An 18,549-nucleotide genomic window follows, 5' to 3' on the forward strand; every position below is an offset into this window, starting at 1 on the left:
TTCAATTAATCAACTACTGAAGTATTTTTGTAATTTGTATTATTATTAATTACACTAAATTTTACCTGAATTTTATGTCTATTTATTTTGTTGACATAAATTAATCAAGTTTTTGAATCAGTAAGTATTTTGTATGGATGAAAAAAATTATTTAAGAAAGTTCTTCTTCTTCTTCTTTTTGGCTTTAAGAGGGTTTAAACTTTTCAGTTCATTCGCCTCTAACAGTATTTAAGAAAGTTGGCTATAGGGATCTGAATTATCATTTCATTCTGGAAAAGGGGTCTCTTGCTCAAACTTGTTTGAGAATCCTTGATGTAGATAACCCACAAAATGGCTCAGGCCTAACGAACTTATTTGAATTTCGAGTTTAGCGATTGAATTCAATCACTTTGAAGGTAATCGGAATTTAGTCTTTGTTTCCATCCAGTCTTCATTCATGCTAAGTATAGCTTTCAGTTTAAAAATGTTGGGTAGCCCCCAACCGATTATACCACAACGGCTCGTCAACTGACAGTAGTCAGGTTTGAAAGATGCTACGACGGATGGGTCGGCGGCAAGACAACTGTCATCTTCTTCATTGTTAGTCACGAATTTGCAATAGCACGAGTTACACATAGTTTTATTCGTTATCAATGTTTAATAAACTTCTTTTAATTTATTGTTTGTGAATTACGCGTTTCACTCCAACGCCGAAACACAACAGTTGGCGACGAGGAGGTGGAAGTTTTCGCGGAAAAATCGTGCGTGATAGTCCGGAAAAAGTACTCGCGAAAAACGTGGTCAGGAGAAAATCGCGATGGCGGAGAACAATGCCCATCATCTACAGCAGCAGCCGACGCAGCAGCAACCACCAAACATCCAGGAACAGGTGCTGCAAATTCTTTCCAACCAGCAGCTGCTAATGACGCAAATTCTCCAGCAACAAAGCGCCACGCAGCTTGCCATCCGCAATCTTTCCTACGACGAAAGGGTGCTGGACTCGCTTTCGAGCAACATGGCGGAGTTCGTGTATGACAAAGACAATGGACATACGTTCGACGCATGGTTTTCCAGGTATGTCGACCTTTTTGACAAGGACGCCCGGAAGCTCGATGACGCAGCGAAAGTGCGATTGCTCCTGCGAAAGCTTAGCCCACCCGACCACGAGCGCTACAATAGCTTCATTCTGCCGAGACTCGCTCGTGAGTTTACGTTCACACAGACCGTCGATAGGTTAAAGTCACTACAGTTTCCATCTTCCGCCGACGATTCAACTGTCTCCAGCTCACCAAGGAGGAGAGTGACGATTACCTGGCATACTCGTGCAAGGTGAACAAGGCATGTGTTGATTCCAAACTTTCGGAATTAACTGAAGAGCAGTTCAAATGCCTTATTTACGTCTGTGGTCTGAAGTCAAATCAAGATGCCGAAGTTAGAATGCATCTCATCAACAAGCTGAACGAGAACGTCAATCTGACGCTACAACAAGTCGTGGATAAGTGTAACAGCCTCATCAACCTGAAACAGGACACCGTGTTGGTGGAAAATCCGTCGTCCGTGGTGAATGCCGTTGTTTACGACAAGCGGTCGAAATCGAAGCATCAGTCAGCAGCATCGAGTTCTTCCAATCAACGTGAGCAACCAAAGACGCCCTGCTGGTCATGTGGGGGCATGCACTACAACAAGGACTGCCGGTTTCGAGACCAAAAATGCAACGAGTGCGGCAAGGTTGGGCATCGAGCAGGTTATTGTGCTTGCTTTCAATCAAGGTCTGCATTAAACGCAAACACGACACCTAGGAAGAAGAAGAAGCAACCATCGACGAAGACGGTGACGATCCGAAACATCATCCAGGGTCGGAAATTCGTCAAGCTTCAGATCAACAACGTACCCCTTCGCTTACAATTGGACACAGGGTTCGATATTTCGATAATTTCGCACCGATCGTGGATCAAACTCGGTCGTCCCCACACGAAACCAAAGGTTTGCACCGCGCGAACAGCTTCCGGAGAGCCACTCGATCTTGTTGCCGAGATGTGGTGCAACATTTCCCTCAATGGAGTCACAAAAGGGGGTAAGTGTTTCGTCGCCGCTCCTAACGTCAGTCTCGACATTCTAGGAATTGACTGGATGGATTTGTTTGGGTTGTGGAACCAGCCAATCACATCGTTCTGCAACCAGGTCAGCGCTCAACCAAGTCAGTCGCTGGCTACCCTCCAAGCTCAGTTCCCCGAAGTTTTCACTAACGAGATGGGCCTCTGCAAGAAGGCTCCCGTCAAGCTGGTCCTGAAAGGCGATCCGAAACCAGTTTTCAAGCCATCATCGAAGCGTCCGGTAGCGTACTGCATGGAAGGTGTGGTAGAGGACGAGATTTGTCGCTTAGAGAATCTGGGCATTCTGAAGAAGGTGGATTTCGCTGAATGGGCAGCACCAATCGTAGTGGTCCGGAAACCCAATGGCACCGTCCGGATTTGTGCTGATTTTTCGACTGGCTTGAACAGCGTACTCGAGCCGAATCAGTACCCTCTACTGCTATCCGAAGATATATTCGCCAAAATGTCCGGATGTCGGGTGTTTAGCCATATCGACCTTTCTGATGCCTACTTACAGGTCGAGGTCGATCCGGAGAGTCAACCGCTGCTCACAATAAACACCCACAAAGGCCTCTTTCAATTCACCCGCTTGTCACCCGGCATCAAATCTGCCCCAGGCGCATTCCAACAGCTGATGGACCCGATGCTCGCTGGTTTACCGTGTACCGTTGGTTATTTGGATGACATCGTAGTGGGAGGTCGAACGGAAGAGGAACATCGGCGCAACCTTTTCCTTGTGTTGCAACGACTGCAAGCATTCGGCTTCACTGTCCGCATAGAGAAATGCAGCTTTCACATGCGGCAGGTGAAATATCTCGGACAGATCCTCGATGGCGATGGAATTCGTCCAGATCCGGACAAGATTGCTCCGATTGTCAACATGCCAGCTCCGCACGACGTCACCGCGTTGCGCGCATACCTTGGCGCAGTAAGCTACTATGGCAAGTACGTTCCAGAGATGCGCTCCCTTCGACACCCCATGGATCAGTTGCTGAAGGCAGGAGAAAAGTTCGAATGGTCACCAGCTTGCCAGAAGTCGTTCGACCGTTTTCGAGAAATTCTTCAGTCCCCGCTTCTGTTGACGCACTACAACCCAAAACTTGAATTAGTTGTGTCGGCAGATGCTTCCTCCGTTGGTCTGGGTGCCCGAATCGCACAAATTTTTGGATGGCACCGTGAAAGCCATTTGCCACGCTTCGCGCAGTTTGACAGCAGCGGAGAGTAATTACAGCCAGATCGAAAAGGAGGGCTTGACTTTGATATTCGCCGTGACCAAATTCCACCGGATGATATTCGGACGGCGTTTCGTGCTCGAGACCGACCACAAGCCTTTGCTCGCCATATTCGGGTCGAAAAAGGGCATCCCCACGTACACCGCCAACCGGCTCCAGAGATGGGCGTTGACACTGCTTCTCTACGATTTAGACATACACTACGTGTCGACAGATGCTTTCGGACACGCGGACATCCTGTCCCGCCTTATCAATCGCCATGTTCGTCCGGAAGAGGACTATGTTATAGCCAACAGCGAGTTCGAGAGCACCATCCGCAGCATCATGAACCAATCCCTGGAAGCCCTACCAGTTTCGTTCAAGACCGTTCAAGCCAAAACCCGCATAGATGAAACCCTGCAACAGGTGATCAAGCACGTCAACACCACGTGGCCTACCAAGAAAACGAGCTTCACAGATCCGCACATTCAAGAGTTCTTCCAGCGTCGCGAGTCCCTCTCCATCACCGCTGGCTGCTTGATGTACGGCGAACGTTTGGTGTTACCATCCGTTCTCCGAAAGAAGGTTCTCGTGGAGCTGCACAAAGGTCATCCCGGTATCGAACGTATGCGGTCCCTTGCTCGACAGTACGTCTACTGGCCCCATATCGATAAGGAGATCGAAAGGCTGGTGCAGACGTGCAAAGAATGTTCGAGTGTGGCGAAAACGGATCGTAAAACCAACCTCGAGTCGTGGCCAGTCCCGGAGAAACCCTGGCAACGACTTCATCTCGACTACGCCGGTCCTATGGATGGGTGGTACTTACTGATCCTAGTGGACGCCTACACCAAATGGCCGGAGGTGGTCAGAACAAAAGACATCACTTCTGCAGCGACAATTCGCATTCTCCGTGACATTTCCGCCAGATTCGGGTCCCCGGAGACATTGGTTACCGACAACGGGACGCAGTTTACCAGCGAAATGTTCGAGGCCTACTGCGAGTTCAACGCCATTCTTCACCTGAAGACCGCTCCCTTCCATCCGCAGTCAAATGGCCTCGCGGAAAAATTCGTCGACACTTTCAAGAGGATGTTGAAAAAAATAACCGCCGGAGGGGAAACGCTGCAAGATGCCATCAACACTTTTCTACAGTGCTACAGGTCCACACCATGTCGCACCGCTCCGGAAGGAAAGTCTCCTGCCGAACTTCTGCTTGGCAGACGAATTCGCACGTCGTTAGAGCTGCTTCGACCACCGACTCCGGCGCACAAACTCGAAAACTCCAAGCACTATCAGCAGTTTGACCGGCGGCATGGTGCGAAACCAAGAAACTACATCCGTCAGGACCTCGTCTGGGCCAAAGTGTTCCGTAACAACAAGTGGCACTGGGAAGCAGGAGAAGTGCTCGAACGCATTGGCAAGGTCATGTACAACGTCTGGTTGCCTGGGAAGCAAACCATGATAAGGTCCCACTGCAATCAGCTGCGAACACGTCATCATTCCGAAAATAAACTGCCTGCGACTGAACCAGCAAAAGCTCCGTTGAGTCTCCTGTTGGACTCCTGGAACCTACAGAGTCCGACACCCGTGCAGGAGGAGCGGCAGGCTAGTGTTCAACGACAACGCAATCCCCCTAGACAACTGCAACAACCAACAGCAGCTCGCAGATCTTCGAGGACTCGAAGACTTCCTGCGAGATATGATCCCTACCACCTTTTCTAAAAGGGGGGAGGTGTTGGGTAGCCCCCCACCGATTATACCACAACGGCTCGTCAACTGACAGTAGTCAGGTTTGACAGATGCTACGACGGATGGGTCGGCGGCAAGACAACTGTCATCTTCACGAGTTTGCAATAGCACGAGTTACACATAGTTTTATTCGTTATCAATGTTTAATAAACTTCTTTTAATTTATTGTTTGTAAATTACGCGTTTCACTCCAACGCCGAAACACAACAAAAAACTTCCAGAATCTGTAAATGCCGCTTCAGATCTCCTTCTAAAAAATGTTTTACCCGTTTATGCCTGCATAGCACATTTTTTCATAAATTGTTCCAGTTGTAGTTTCTACTGCCAGGAGCGCTACCTACGGGATTTCATGGACTTCGGCACAAATCTGGATGTCCTTGAGTTTGAACCCTCTTTACTCAAATGGAAACGATACATCATTTTGAATTTTTGAAAAATTTGATTTGATTTCTGTACCTATGTTAATATAAATCAAAATTCTAGAGTTTGACGACAACTTTAGATGATGAAATCAGACTAGGTATCCTAGTCTGATTTCATCATCTAAAGTTGTAGTCATGCTTTTCTCACATCTCGATCTAACGTTTGAGCTGCAGATCACCCGGAGACCGAAAAGTTATCCTAATGTAGCCAAACCCTTGAAATGGTCACCAATGAGCTAGTCTTGACAAACCATTAGGTCCGATATGTCGAATGATGAGATTTGGTTCTGGCCATAAAGTAGTCACTTCCATCGGAAACCTGATCCGGAACTTATCCATTCTATGTCAATGAGGCAATGAATTTATGTCATATAGATCTGAATTAATCGCGAATGAGCTATTTTTGAAAAATCATGAAGTTCTATACTCCAAATGACGGGTTTTGTTTTGTTTTAGGTTCTGGAATCTATGGTCCATCTTCTTCTTCTTGAATGTCGTTAACGTTTCCTGTGGAACTTTTGCCATCTCAACGTATGCCTTAACTAACGTCATTTATTAAAACTTAGTTGGAATTTCTTAAGCCAAATAACACACCTTGAATGTAAAGGGTGTGTCACATCAAATTGCATCACGGAAAAAACGCTGTAGAAATGTAATTTTTAGGAATTATATCTTCAGCTTTCGCTTATAATCAGATAAGAGTGTATAGATCACGTTGGCTATGCTTCACTGTAAATTTTTCGTAAATTTGGAAAAATGTCGTCGAACGAAAAAGAGCGTCGTGAATTAATCCTGCGCACTCATTTCGAGAATCCGAAGTTGTCACATCGGGACATCGGTAAGATGCTGGGAATCGTCCAATCCACGGTCAGCAGAGTACTAAAACGATACTTCGAGAACCTAACCATCGAACGGAAGGTGAAGAACGGCAAAAATGGATGCTCCGTCAGTGAAAAAGATCACAAGCGCGTAGTTAAGCAGTTTAGACGTGATCCGAGAAGTTCGGTCCGGGATGTCGCCAATAAGCTGAATTTGTCAAGTTCATTCGTCCAGCGGACCAAGCAGCGGGAGGGCCTGCGTACATACAAGGTTCAGAAGGCTCCTAACCGCGACGAAAGGCAAACATGGTGGAGAAGACGCGAGCTCGGAAGCTGTACACCGAAATGCTGACGAAGCCGCATTGTCTGGTAATGGACGACGAAACCTACGTCAAAGTGGACTTTCGTCAGCTGCCGGGCCTGTTGTTCTTCTCCGCAGAGGACAAATTCAGCGTTCCGGAGGAGATTCGCAAGCAGAAACTATCCAAGTTTGCCAAAAAGTACATGGTGTGGCAAGCGATCTGCTCTTGCGGAAAGCGGAGCGCCCCCTTCGTGATGACCGGCACGGTAAACGGGCAGGTTTACCTTAAGGAGTGCCTACAGAAGCGCTTACTACCACTATTGAAGCAGCACGAGGGCCCGCCCATCTTCTGGCCGGATCTCGCTTCGTGCCACTATTCAAAGGACGTGTTGGAGTGGTACGAAGCCAACGGGGTCACCTTCGTGCCAAAGGAAATGAACCCGCCCAACGCGCCGGAGCTAACCACTCGGCCACGGGTGCACTCTATGGTCCATATGAATCCCTAAACTTGTTCCCGCCAAATGAAACTTGTTGCGGTCAATTCGGTTCAGCCGTTTCCGAGAAAACTGAGCCGCAGCATTGGTTTTCTAGTCAAGAAAAAGTTCTATTTCATGGTGCTTTTTTGTAAATTTTACAAACTTTTTCTCACTTGTTTTAATAATAAGTGTAACTTTCTGATTACTATTTCTCGTAAAGAATCAGCCGTGTGTGAATGATTATGTTTAGCGTCTATGAAAATCGTTTTGATTTGTTGAAAATATGTTTCTTTACAATGCTTAGAAATGGAAACGAAAGTGCTATTCAGGAAAAGATAAATTATGCAATTTAAAAAGTTATTCGAAAAAATTTCTGACGAAAGGAATCTACAGATGATTATTGATCGTGTAATATAATAACGTTTTAAATTCAATAAAATAATTCCTTAAGAAATTTCAGTTTGTTTTCATCATTACAATTTCACCCCGGTTGCCCCCGGATGACGATTTAAATTTTACTCCGGAATTTTACACAGCTGTCATCGACATAAAATCGAATGTTTAGCATTTCTTCGCTGTGAAAGTTTACAAACATTTTCATAAACAATTAAAGAGTTGAACTGTATGCTAAATTGCTTGAATTTTTTATCGAGAGGAGTATTTTGACGCGCTTCTGTTTTCTTCCCAAGAAGAAATGTCCTGCGCGATTAATTTGAAACATCATGCGTTAAACTACTTCCTAATCTACCAGAGATCAGTTGGTGACCTTCCAAACATTTATTGCCTTGTTGAGAAAGACGATGCATTTGCCATTTTGTGTTATTTCTGATGATTTCATTTTTGTTCTTAATAGTTTAGTATTCTACGAATAGTCTTGATAGTCTTAATAGTCTATTTGATTCATACAGGAGGCCTAATATCTTAAAGTATATGCAAAATTTCTACAATACTGTATTGGACTACATTGAAAAATGGAAGGCTAGCGTAGAAGAAATACTACAGCTTGTATTAAATCCCATTCCTGAATGAACAGAGATTGAAAATAATATTCGTAGGAGAAATTTTCAATTGAGATAGATAAAAACATATTGTATGATTAGTGGACATTGATCAGAGGAATTATAATAATTGAGATAAAAAGTAGGAACAAAAAATCAGTGCTAGTTACAAATCGTTGGTTGCAAATATTTTCCGAAATGGAAAACAAATTTCTAGAAAAATTCGTGCAGGAAATTTTATTTATTATATTTTGTGGCGGCCTGGTAGTACCGTACCAGTTGAATTTTTGTACGATGAACATTATGTGGCCAACGAAAAAGTTGCGACTCAATGTTGGATTTGTTTTCGAGAAAATACCAGATCTCGAAAAAAAAGTCATTTTCAAGTCATTTGGAATCGACAAAAAAAGGAGGATAAAAAAATCAAAACTTTGAGAGCTTTGAGGCATCCGTAAATCTTGTCCGATAAGCTGAAATTTTGCACAGGTCCTTTTTTTGGGCTAATAAACAAAATGTACACGGTCGATTCTTTAAATTCGATAATTATTTTTTAAGGTCGATTTTCGGCCAATTTTCCCAGCCTCAATCGAAATAACTCCTGAACGTGCACAGGTCTTCAATACAGCTCAATCCTGTCCAATCAGAAACGAGATTAGAGCTAATGAAACGGCCAGGACTATTTTTACGAAGTCAAGGATATAATGGGCAGTGGATTTATTAAAGTCCCTTAATCTCCAGGACAAGATGGGATTTAAAGGGCTTTAAGCGATCCACTGCCCATTATATCCTTGACTTCGTAGAAATGGTCCTGGCCATTTCTTTAGCTCTAATCTCGTCTCTGATTGGACAGGTTTGAGCTGTATTGAAAACATGTGCGTGTTCATAAGTCATTCCGAGCCTGGAAAGTGCGTACTCATCATGATCATCCATTCTTTTTCTCCAGACTACAAAGTCAATTAGCATGATCTTTTGAAAGGGCTTCTTGGTACAACAAATAAACTTTCTATCTGCTCACAGGTGAACTTTCAATCCCTTCTGGATTTCTAGATTTCTTCGTTATATTTTGTTAGACAATTTTTGTAATCTATCCAGATTTCTAGACTTTTCTAAACTTTTCGATTTTTTTCCACCAAGAAGTTTGAAGTTATCCGCTTCAGTGGAGTGCTTCTTGGATCTCAGAATTATTTAATCAAAGGATCACTAGAATTATAATAAAACATTGTATTATTTATCATATCTGATAGGTTAGAGGTGCAGAGCGCAGCGCAGAATTCTGTTGAAGTACCATGTTATCACCTGGGAAATAAGCAGAAGCGACGATGATAACGGTTCTTCCTCGGGTCGATGGAACCTCCAATTGTCTTGCCAGGATGTCACTATTGATGAATTCTTCGATGGGTACATACCTAATGCCCCTTATAAGTATTATAAGTATTTTGTGTAGAAATTCCTCGAATCCTAAACTTATTAAACCAAGACCACATCCGGAGTTTCGAGAGTGAACCTTCTGCACACGACACTGCTTGCTCCCTTGGTGTGATGAAGGTTTACCTGAATAAACTTTATTTTATCCTGTATTTTGGTTCGTCTCCATTCTTCAGGGAGACACTGCTGGGACCCGAAAAGTTTTGTTAGGATTATTCATAGGAAGTCCCACGAGTTACACGGTAAAGTAAGTCACCTGAATCAATGACTCACTTAATGCAGTAAGGGCAGACAGTACTGTTGAAGGCGCCCTGGTAGTCAACAAGCTTCGTTATCGGCAAGGTATTAATTTAGCCACTCCCCTTCCCCCTTCGTGTCTGAATGGGCTGATTTGGCGTAGAATCAATCTGCGGTTAATTATTATGCAGTGAAAAGTGTGTTTGAATGTTTGATTTAATTGTAGTACTTGTGATATTACAAAACACATATTTTATTTCCTTCATCAATCGAAACGATCTCCATCATTTCCATCACTGATTCATTATATTAGCCTCCAGATAACGCACTTGTTAGTTTCATAGTCAGTGTAATTATTATGTGCATTTCACTGTTTTCACCACAACTTTCGCATCGACAGACTCCACCACCGAATATGGAAATTCTATAAGTCCATGGCAAGCGGCACCATACTGTCCATCCTTCGTGGCAACCACTATTCCACCCTGGAAACTGGGGTAGTGCTTAACGATGCGCGCCAGCGCTGCTTTCCCTGATTCAGACGGGGCAACGCCCTGTCTCAGTAGTTCGACTGCCAGAAATGAAGGTAAAAAGCGCATCATAACGTCGCCGTCGCCAGTAGCAGCTGCAGCACCAACCGATGCGTCCGCGTAAGCTCCTGATCCCGGAATGGGAGAATCACCTACGCGACCAGGAATTTTGTTGCGCGCTCCGTTGGTTGAGGTACCAGCAGCGAGGCGCCCTTCGGAATCCAACACTATCATACCGATGGTGTCATGATTGTAGCGATCGATCTGAACCCTGCTTTGTTTCTGCTGTTCGTCAACATTGTTTGTCGGTGAGGACCAGAACTTCGAATCTAACGAATTTGCTGAAATTGGCTCATAGGGTCCACAGGACATCGACGGTGATGGAATAACGTTCTGTTGGAAAAGTACCTTTTTTGAAAACTATTCACATGGATAGCGTGGTTTATTATCTTACAGTCCAGAAATTCGGCTGACAGTGATTGTTCTTCCACTCTTCCCACATCTCTCGAGAGCGTTTCGTTTGGAGTGACTCTCGATGGAATCCCATCATTACTGCAAACTCCGTGGCTCGACTTCCAACCAACAGCGTATGCTTTGTGTTTTCGAGAACGTGCCGAGCCACCGCAATTGCATGTTTTATGTTCCTCATCGCGGCAACGGCACCAACGTTCATCGTATTGCCATCCATAACCATTGCATCCAGAGTGGTCTCGCCATTTTCGTCTGGACTGCCGCCATATCCGACAGTGCCATCGCACTGCTCTCGTTCACATACGCTACAGCCTTCGATTAAAGCATCAATTGCACTTAGCTTATCAAAAATCAATGAATGATATGCTGAAAAGGTAAAACCCACTCGTAACAATCGAGATCATTGGGAAAAATGGAACGTATACCTTTGAGTGTAGCGTTTTGGAAACCCCATGTATTGACTACAAGTGGAATTCCCTGTCTGCTAAATTGCACTTGAGCGATCATCACAATTGAGAATACACATATACCGGCGATTCGTCCAGGCGACGCCATTCCACGTTGTATTATCATTTCCGATGGCTATTGCTGATTCACTGCAACTAGTTTTGGCTGAACGCGATTCTTATCCTGTGGTAAAATCACAGTACCACTGCATCCAGAGTAGGTTTGCTATATTACATATATTTACATTGATAGGATCCATCGAAGACTTCGAGCAATCGGCTAGCTTCTCTTTTTCCTCGGCATTATTCACCATTGCTGATAAGGAGAATTGCCTCCCCGAAGCAACTGACAGGATAAACAATTGCGCGATGCCACAATAGAAGATCTTTATCAGAAAAATATATTTCTTGCATTCAGCCTTGGAACGTCTAGATATGAGTATGAATGTAGAACAAAAACTGATGGAATTGTTCCAGTTTGATTCTGATCACCTCGACGTATGAACATGTGTGTAATTTTGGTAAGAAATTAGTAACAGCCAATCGTATCAACGGTATCAACAGAAAACGAACGAGACGCGTACGAAGTCGGTTCAAAAAGTATGGCGACTTTTGACGTAGGATTACGTCTTTCGGGAACATATTGGGGTACAAATTGAAAATCGAAAATCGAGTACATCATGAAAATTGTCCAATTTCAAACGCTTATTGCTCAGTCAATTCATGATGGATTGATGAAATTTTTGCGTCAATCGATTTCGGCACTCCATAACAATTTTTTATATTGAAGAAAATAATATATGTGATGAAACTAACTATCGAACAATTAAAAAATCTCAACCCCTATCCTAACGGAAATACCCACTTCTGATTGGTCGATATTGACGACAAATGCGGCGGGTCCCTAACAGAGACATCAAAACCAAGCTGCCTGGGAGAAATCGACATTGCAAATACATAAAAGTAGGGGGAACTCTTGTTCCTACCGAGATGTGTTCCCTAACAGAGACATCAAAACCAAGCTGCCTGGGGGAAATAGGCATTGCAATTACATGAAAGTAGGGGAAGCTTTTGTTCCTACCGAAATATATTCCCTAACAGAGACATCAAAACCAAGCTGCCTGGGGGAAATAGGCATTGCAATTACATGAAAGTAGGGGAAGCTTTTGTTCCTACCGAAATGTATTCCCTAACAGAGACATCTAAACCAAGGTGCCCAGGGGAAATCGGCATTGCAAATATATGCAAGTCGGGGGCATTTATATATTGCAAGTAAGGTGAGTGATACGACTAATTCTAGTAAATAAAATTTAAATTTGGAACTTAAGTGTTTGCTGTTTCATTAAATTTCATATCAATAACCGATCGTGTATTGCGAAAAATTTAGCACAATGTTAGAAAAAGTGATTTCCCATATGCTCTACATGTAGTATTAGGTTTTGTTAGTTCAATAAAAATTCGCATTGGGTTGAATAATCACTCAGAAAGTAAAAGTCATAGAAGAAAATTACCTTTTCCAAATCAATTATGTTTTCTCTATATTAAAGTAACATGTTTATACTGGTGAGAAAAGTTGATAATTGTGTTCGGTATAGGTAATTGTTTTTTATTGAATTGGTGAGTTTTTTATTTCTCTATTTCATCCATACATAACAACAACCAAACAAAACGGCCCTTTTCAGGGTCACCAAATAATTATCCAAGAGTTTAACGATGTAATTCTCCAAACATATCCACAATCAACAGATAGCCTAACGGAATCCTACGTCAACTATGCGGTCGTGTCCCGGACACAACCCCCCTGTGACTTTTTAATTCCCGTTGGTTTCGTAGAGGAACTGGGGGTAAGCCCGGTCCCATAAGGGAAAATATTGTTTTGTGAAATCTGAGAGCAAATATTGTTATGTTTCCCTCACAGAATCATTGTCTAGATTATTTTCCATGAGATATAAGAAATATCAGTGCTTTTAAACGGCAATTTTGCAAGTAATAGTCAATTTTCAAAGCTGACAAATAAACAGAGTTTACCAACTAATGCGGGTGAAATCGGCACCCCATGGGGGTAACATCGGCACCCTCAATTTGTCAGCGAATATACTTGATACCAGCTGAATCAGTTTGAATGTGGCAACCGCCAAATGGGAGGTATTCTAATTCTAGTTGTCGCTATCGAATATGGAAAAGAAAGGAATTTAATATTTGGCTAATCTATAATGCCGCACCTCAAACCACATTACAATTCAATTACTAGTTCGATGGAAGCTAGGTCCTAGTTTCGAGCTTACCACCTTTCACAAAACTTGTAGACTTGGGGATTCCAAAGTCTTGGAAGCACGTTTGACAGAAACTCAACCAGCGATAGCCCCTTTTGCAAGGGTGAGGTTTTCCTGGGACCAACTCTCACGATTCGAGTTCCTTGGGAGCTCGGAAATCATGCAGGGCTTACTCCACTCAAAGGGTGACGATCTTACCCCAACAGCACACTTTTTTTAGGAAGACTATTTCTTTTCATTTATTGCTATAATTTAAATCAACTCGAATCCCAGCGATAGTTAACAATCCAGGAACAAACTGTGGAACAACGAAAAACGAGGTTTCAAAAATAAAAGCTGAAGCTCCACTACCGAAAAATTACATCCAGTTGCACATCCTCGACACTCGCGTTTGTTTTGATTAACATTTTAATATTTGACGGATGACGGCGTGTTGGATGTGATTAAAAACGTCTAAAATAATAAATACTAACATGTGCAGGGTCCAAAAACATAGTTAATTTGAGTTTTCTAGTAATATTCAAGGGGTGCCGGTCTTACCCTCAGTACCCCTATATTCGATTTCCGAATGATCAAAGAATCTGGATGAAATTTTGTGTGAAAAATAAAATTAAGTGCACGGAAGCATTCCGAGTGTTGACTGTGACATACGGTGAAGCTTGGACCGAAACAACTTTTATCGGTGGTACAAAATATTCTCAGAGGTCCGAGAAGATGTGAAAGACGAAGAGCGTTCCGGACATCTGAGCACGTCAACAACATACGATAACAGAGAGTACGAAAAATTGATGAGAATTTAAATATTAGCCATTCCATGCCAAACCGATGTAGAGGTTCTCAGTTTTTCGTGAAAAGTGGTATATTTGTTCTTTATCGCATGTGGAAGTTTTAGGGTTCAATAAATGTTTTTACGGTGGTTAGACAATCCGCCCCCCTCTTTAAGGGGGAGCTGCCATACAAAATTAAACGAGGTCGATTAGAAGATCAATCAATGAACAGTTCTGCGATTGGACCCATGAACTTGCTCATAGTATGAAAAGGTGAATGTTTGAAAGTATTGATAACAAAAAACAAATTTTGGGCGGGTCAGCTAGCTGACATATAAAATTGAAGAAAAAAGGCTAGCTTTTTTTGAAAAAATATTACACTTGTGACAAAATTGGAGTCTAGTCGCATAGATGTAGTCTGGTAGCATAGGAGTATTGAACGAAGACTGGAAACAAGTTAAATTTGGAAAATCATAACTCAAAAATGGGAATAGACAAGTTTTTGATTTCTGGCTATGTTATGTAAAAAAAACCTCAACAAAATAATTTAAAAAATATAACACCCTCTATCTTTAAACGAGAAAATTATGAAATGCTAACACAATCAATAATTATAAAAACAAAAATCCCATTTTTTCGCAAGCGTCATATTTTTTTAAAGAAGTCATCATTGGCTTCAATTTGATATGTCGATCATCTGAATCGGTTCAGTTGTCAAAAGTTATGATTTTTTCCAAATAATATTTATTTTGAAAAAGGGGAAAACATTATTCTTTTAACCTTCGGTTAACTTTGTAAATTCATAACTTTAAAACGAAAAAAATCACATCTCTTATATTTAGATATGTTATGTTATTAAAAATCAGCTTTCAAGAAAAAATATTTAAAAAAAGCCTCCTCTAGTCCAAAGCCATGAAAACAGCAACAAAAAACAAATACAATCAATAATTACGAAAAAAAAAATTTTTGGGAAGGCTAAAATTTTCCAGAAAAGATTAGCTAATTGGTTTTAACTTTATGTATCGGTCATCCAAATCGGTCCAGTAGTTCAAAATTTATGAATTTTCGAAAAAAGTCATTTTTGGGAAAAAGGAATTGGGCATCCTAATAACACAAAAAAAAAATACGAGTCTGATGTTTTGCGATAAAGAACAAAATTACCACTTTTGACGAAATCTGAGAACCACTATATCGGTTTGGCATGGAATGGCTGATATATCGATTGGCTGATGTTATTCTACTTTTACTCCAAACTCCATCTTCCTGCACATCGCGGTATATTGTTCTGAGCACTCGGCGTTCAAAAACAGCAAGTACTTGCACGCAGGGTTGCCAACAACACTTTTTCAAAAACTGGAAGATTAGTGTTAAAAAAACTGGATCCCGTGAAACCGTTTCAATTTAAGAAAATAGGCTCTGATTTATCTAAAATGATTTTTTTACCCCTTCCAATGCTTCAGAAAAAGAAATTTCTTTCGAAGTTTCTTGTAGTATTTATATGTAGTTCTTAAAATGACGAATGAAACCATTAATTAATCATATCATTCGGGCAGATAAAAATGACGTTTTCCACCTCTTGAATATTATTGTGAAACAGTATTTGGGGATCTTAAACCTCTAGAATATACGATTTTATTTGGATGAAACTTAAAAAATCTAGTATTTATTAGTTCATATCCATAAAATCGTTGATAGAAGATCGTCGTAAAACTGCTCGACAATGTGATTGATTGAGGTTCATGGGGACACGGTTCCTGACGCCTAAACTTACCTTCGGTTTGAAATTTTTTAATGGTTTGTTTCAGCTCCCATGAATAATTTGTGATTAGGTCCCAAAATATTTTTCGAAGACTAAAATGAGCACATTTTATTGACGAATTTACGTTGGATTGGAGATGGCGCAGCGAGTAAAATGATGATGTTTTGTTTTTCTGGTATGAAATTCGTTAAAATTTTTGAGAAAAATCAGAATTTATCTTCCAATTTCCCGGTTTCACGTATTCTTTCTATGCTAAAAAGGTTAGAAAATCGCCATTTTACAATAAGGTATGTATATTTTGAAAAATTGCTTGGTATAGGTGTTGTAACTTTTAATTTTTCTCAACTAGATAAACGATGAGTAGCATGTGTTGCGCTAAAAATAGTGCAAATCTTTCTCGTATCGACCCTTACATCATTATGTCATCTAACTTAATATGATATCGATTTCATCGCCACTATCCAGAGTATGTATAACCTGTATGCGTTATCAAACTCAAAATTTTCGAAGATTATCAATGACACTGGTTCAATCGCGTGTTGAAACCATCGTGAATATATTAATTAGGCTGTCAAAAAAGTCCTGCGGTATTTTTTTTGAATTTTCATTTGTTCATAAAATTAGTTACAATCATCTGTTTTAAGTCAAATATGCGCCGTTTTGTTCGATGACTTGTTCCCAACGAGATGCCAACTTCATAATACCCCTGTTATAGAAGCTCGCTTCCTTATTGGCAAAAAACTCGGATAGCCAATTTTCACAGGCCTCTTTTGTGGCTAACTTCTGACTACCTAGCTCGTTCGCCATGGACAAAAACAGGTGGTAGTCACTTGGTGAAAGGTCCGGACTATACGGCGGATGCAAAAGAACCTCCCATCCGAGCTCCCGGAGCTTCTGGCGCGTCACCAAAGAAGTGTGTAGCCTGGCGTTGTCCTGATGGAAGACAATGCGGCCTCTGTTTATCAAAGATGGCCTCTTCTTCATGAGTGCTACCTTCAAGCGGTCCAGTTGTTGGCAGTACAGGTCCGAATTGAGCGTTTGGCCATAGGGATGCAGCTCATAATAGATTATTCCTTGACAATCCCACCAAAAACGGGTCCAGAAACGGGTCGATTTTGTTGCGATTCACATGCGTCGATACGGTCAAAGATGTTTTTTGCGTCAACGTGTGTGGCACCCATACATCGAGCTTCTTTGTGAATCCAAGCTTCTTCAAATGGTTAATAACGGTTTGACTTATCCCTAGCTCTTGGCCGATGCTACGGCTGCTATTATGCCGGTCTTTCTCGGCTAATTCAGCGATTTTGTCGCAATTTTCGACGACAGGCCTTCCGGAGCGTGGCGCATCTTCGACGACCTCTACACCAGAACGAAAACGTTGAAACCATCGTTGTGCGGTGGAAATGGAAACTGTATCGGGTCCATAAACTGCACAAATTTTATTGGCAGCTTGAGATGCATTTTTGCCTTTGTCATAGTAGTACTGTAAAATAGACATTTTCTCTCTCAAACGCACCATAACACTATACATCGTGGTTTCTCCCAGTAATTGTTTTTCCGAAGTTCGGACTTTGAGGAAATGTAAAAGTTGATCACAGTCATGTTCGACAGGAGGACTGTGGTTTTGTGAACAGTTCGAGGCACTCGACTGGAAATGTTTTTTTTGTGAATTTGAAGGTTTAAACAATGCGATGAACGAACGGATCCAGGTTTTGCGTTTCAGTGTTCAGTTTCGGAAGCATCCATTTCTTCAAGTTTAATGCATCGAAGCGCTCGATTGTATGTGTGTATGGTGCGGAGCGGTTTTCTGAGAGAAGGTCGCAGCGGGAGCAGAGAGCGGAGAATGAGAGTCAGCTTTGCGTCAGTGAGGATGGATTCTGCAAAGCTAGGTGCATCTGTTCTATTTTCTCTCTTTCTCAGAAGTTATGCTTGAGTTCTTCATTCGCTTATGCGGGCGCTACACGATTCGTCCAACGTTTCACTCGAACGTTGGTTTCAAACATTTGACTCGATGAATCGACAAATGTTGTGACGAATGTGCTGCTACCCGATGAAGTGAATGTTCGATTCAATGCAATCGGTCCAAACAATCGGCGAGTATTTGGATCGAACGTTTATTGTTTTTATTTACCATCAAAAACGTTAGGAAACTGGATGACGATGCGAGTATTGAAATTGCTGCCGTAGCAATTGTACTGATATCGGGTTGTAAATTAGAAATGCTTGAAATCAACATTATAAAACTGCAATATTTTGCCGAATATTTTGAATTTTATGAATCAATTTCATAGTTCCTTCATCTAAAACTTGTAAACAAACCAATCTGTCAAAGATAGATTCGGATGAATCGTGTAGCGCTGTATCGAATGTCATCGAGTGTCGAATCAACGAATGACAAAAATCCTTTGACTCGTGCCACTCGCGTTGGAAGGTAATCCACAACGAACGGATTACCTTCCAACGCGAATATTCGACACTCGACATTGGAGGTTTGTAGCTCGTCAGTCGACTACACGATGCGTCGAATCATCGAGCGTCCAGCATTCGAGGGTGTTCGTAGCATCGTGTAGCGCTGGCTTTAGTTTCGTGCCGCG

General features: G+C 42.0%; 3 protein-coding genes across 4 annotated transcripts; 2 read left to right on the plus strand and 1 right to left on the minus strand.

Annotated features, from left to right (window-relative positions):
* Positions 1–796: 796 nt before the first annotated feature.
* On the plus strand, positions 797–3,297 carry LOC129765662 (uncharacterized protein K02A2.6-like). The gene is made up of 2 exons (XM_055766073.1): positions 797–1,181; positions 1,229–3,297. Exons 1-2 carry the CDS (start codon positions 797–799, stop codon positions 3,295–3,297), a joined length of 2,454 nt encoding a protein of 817 aa, XP_055622048.1.
* A 61-nt stretch (positions 3,298–3,358) lies between these two features.
* LOC129765663 (uncharacterized protein K02A2.6-like) lies at positions 3,359–5,005 on the plus strand. The gene has a single exon (XM_055766074.1). The coding sequence runs from the start codon at positions 3,359–3,361 to the stop codon at positions 5,003–5,005; it is 1,647 nt and encodes a 548-aa protein (XP_055622049.1).
* A 4,914-nt stretch (positions 5,006–9,919) lies between these two features.
* On the minus strand, positions 9,920–11,697 carry LOC129771538 (N(4)-(Beta-N-acetylglucosaminyl)-L-asparaginase-like). Of its 2 annotated transcripts, XM_055775290.1 has the most exons (4): positions 11,402–11,697; positions 11,136–11,340; positions 10,694–11,076; positions 9,920–10,632 (listed from the first exon to the last, which is right to left on the minus strand). In XM_055775290.1, the coding sequence occupies exons 2-4, from the start codon at positions 11,281–11,283 to the stop codon at positions 10,066–10,068; spliced, it is 1,098 nt and encodes a 365-aa protein (XP_055631265.1). In that variant the 5' UTR covers positions 11,284–11,340; positions 11,402–11,697; the 3' UTR covers positions 9,920–10,065. The 2 variants fall into 2 exon arrangements, with proteins under 2 accessions (XP_055631265.1, XP_055631263.1); XM_055775288.1 differs by having other exon boundaries at positions 11,136–11,697.
* Positions 11,698–18,549: the final 6,852 nt, after the last annotated feature.

Source organism: Toxorhynchites rutilus, chromosome 2, assembly GCF_029784135.1.
Source record: "Toxorhynchites rutilus septentrionalis strain SRP chromosome 2, ASM2978413v1, whole genome shotgun sequence".
NCBI lineage: Eukaryota > Metazoa > Arthropoda > Insecta > Diptera > Culicidae > Toxorhynchites > Toxorhynchites rutilus.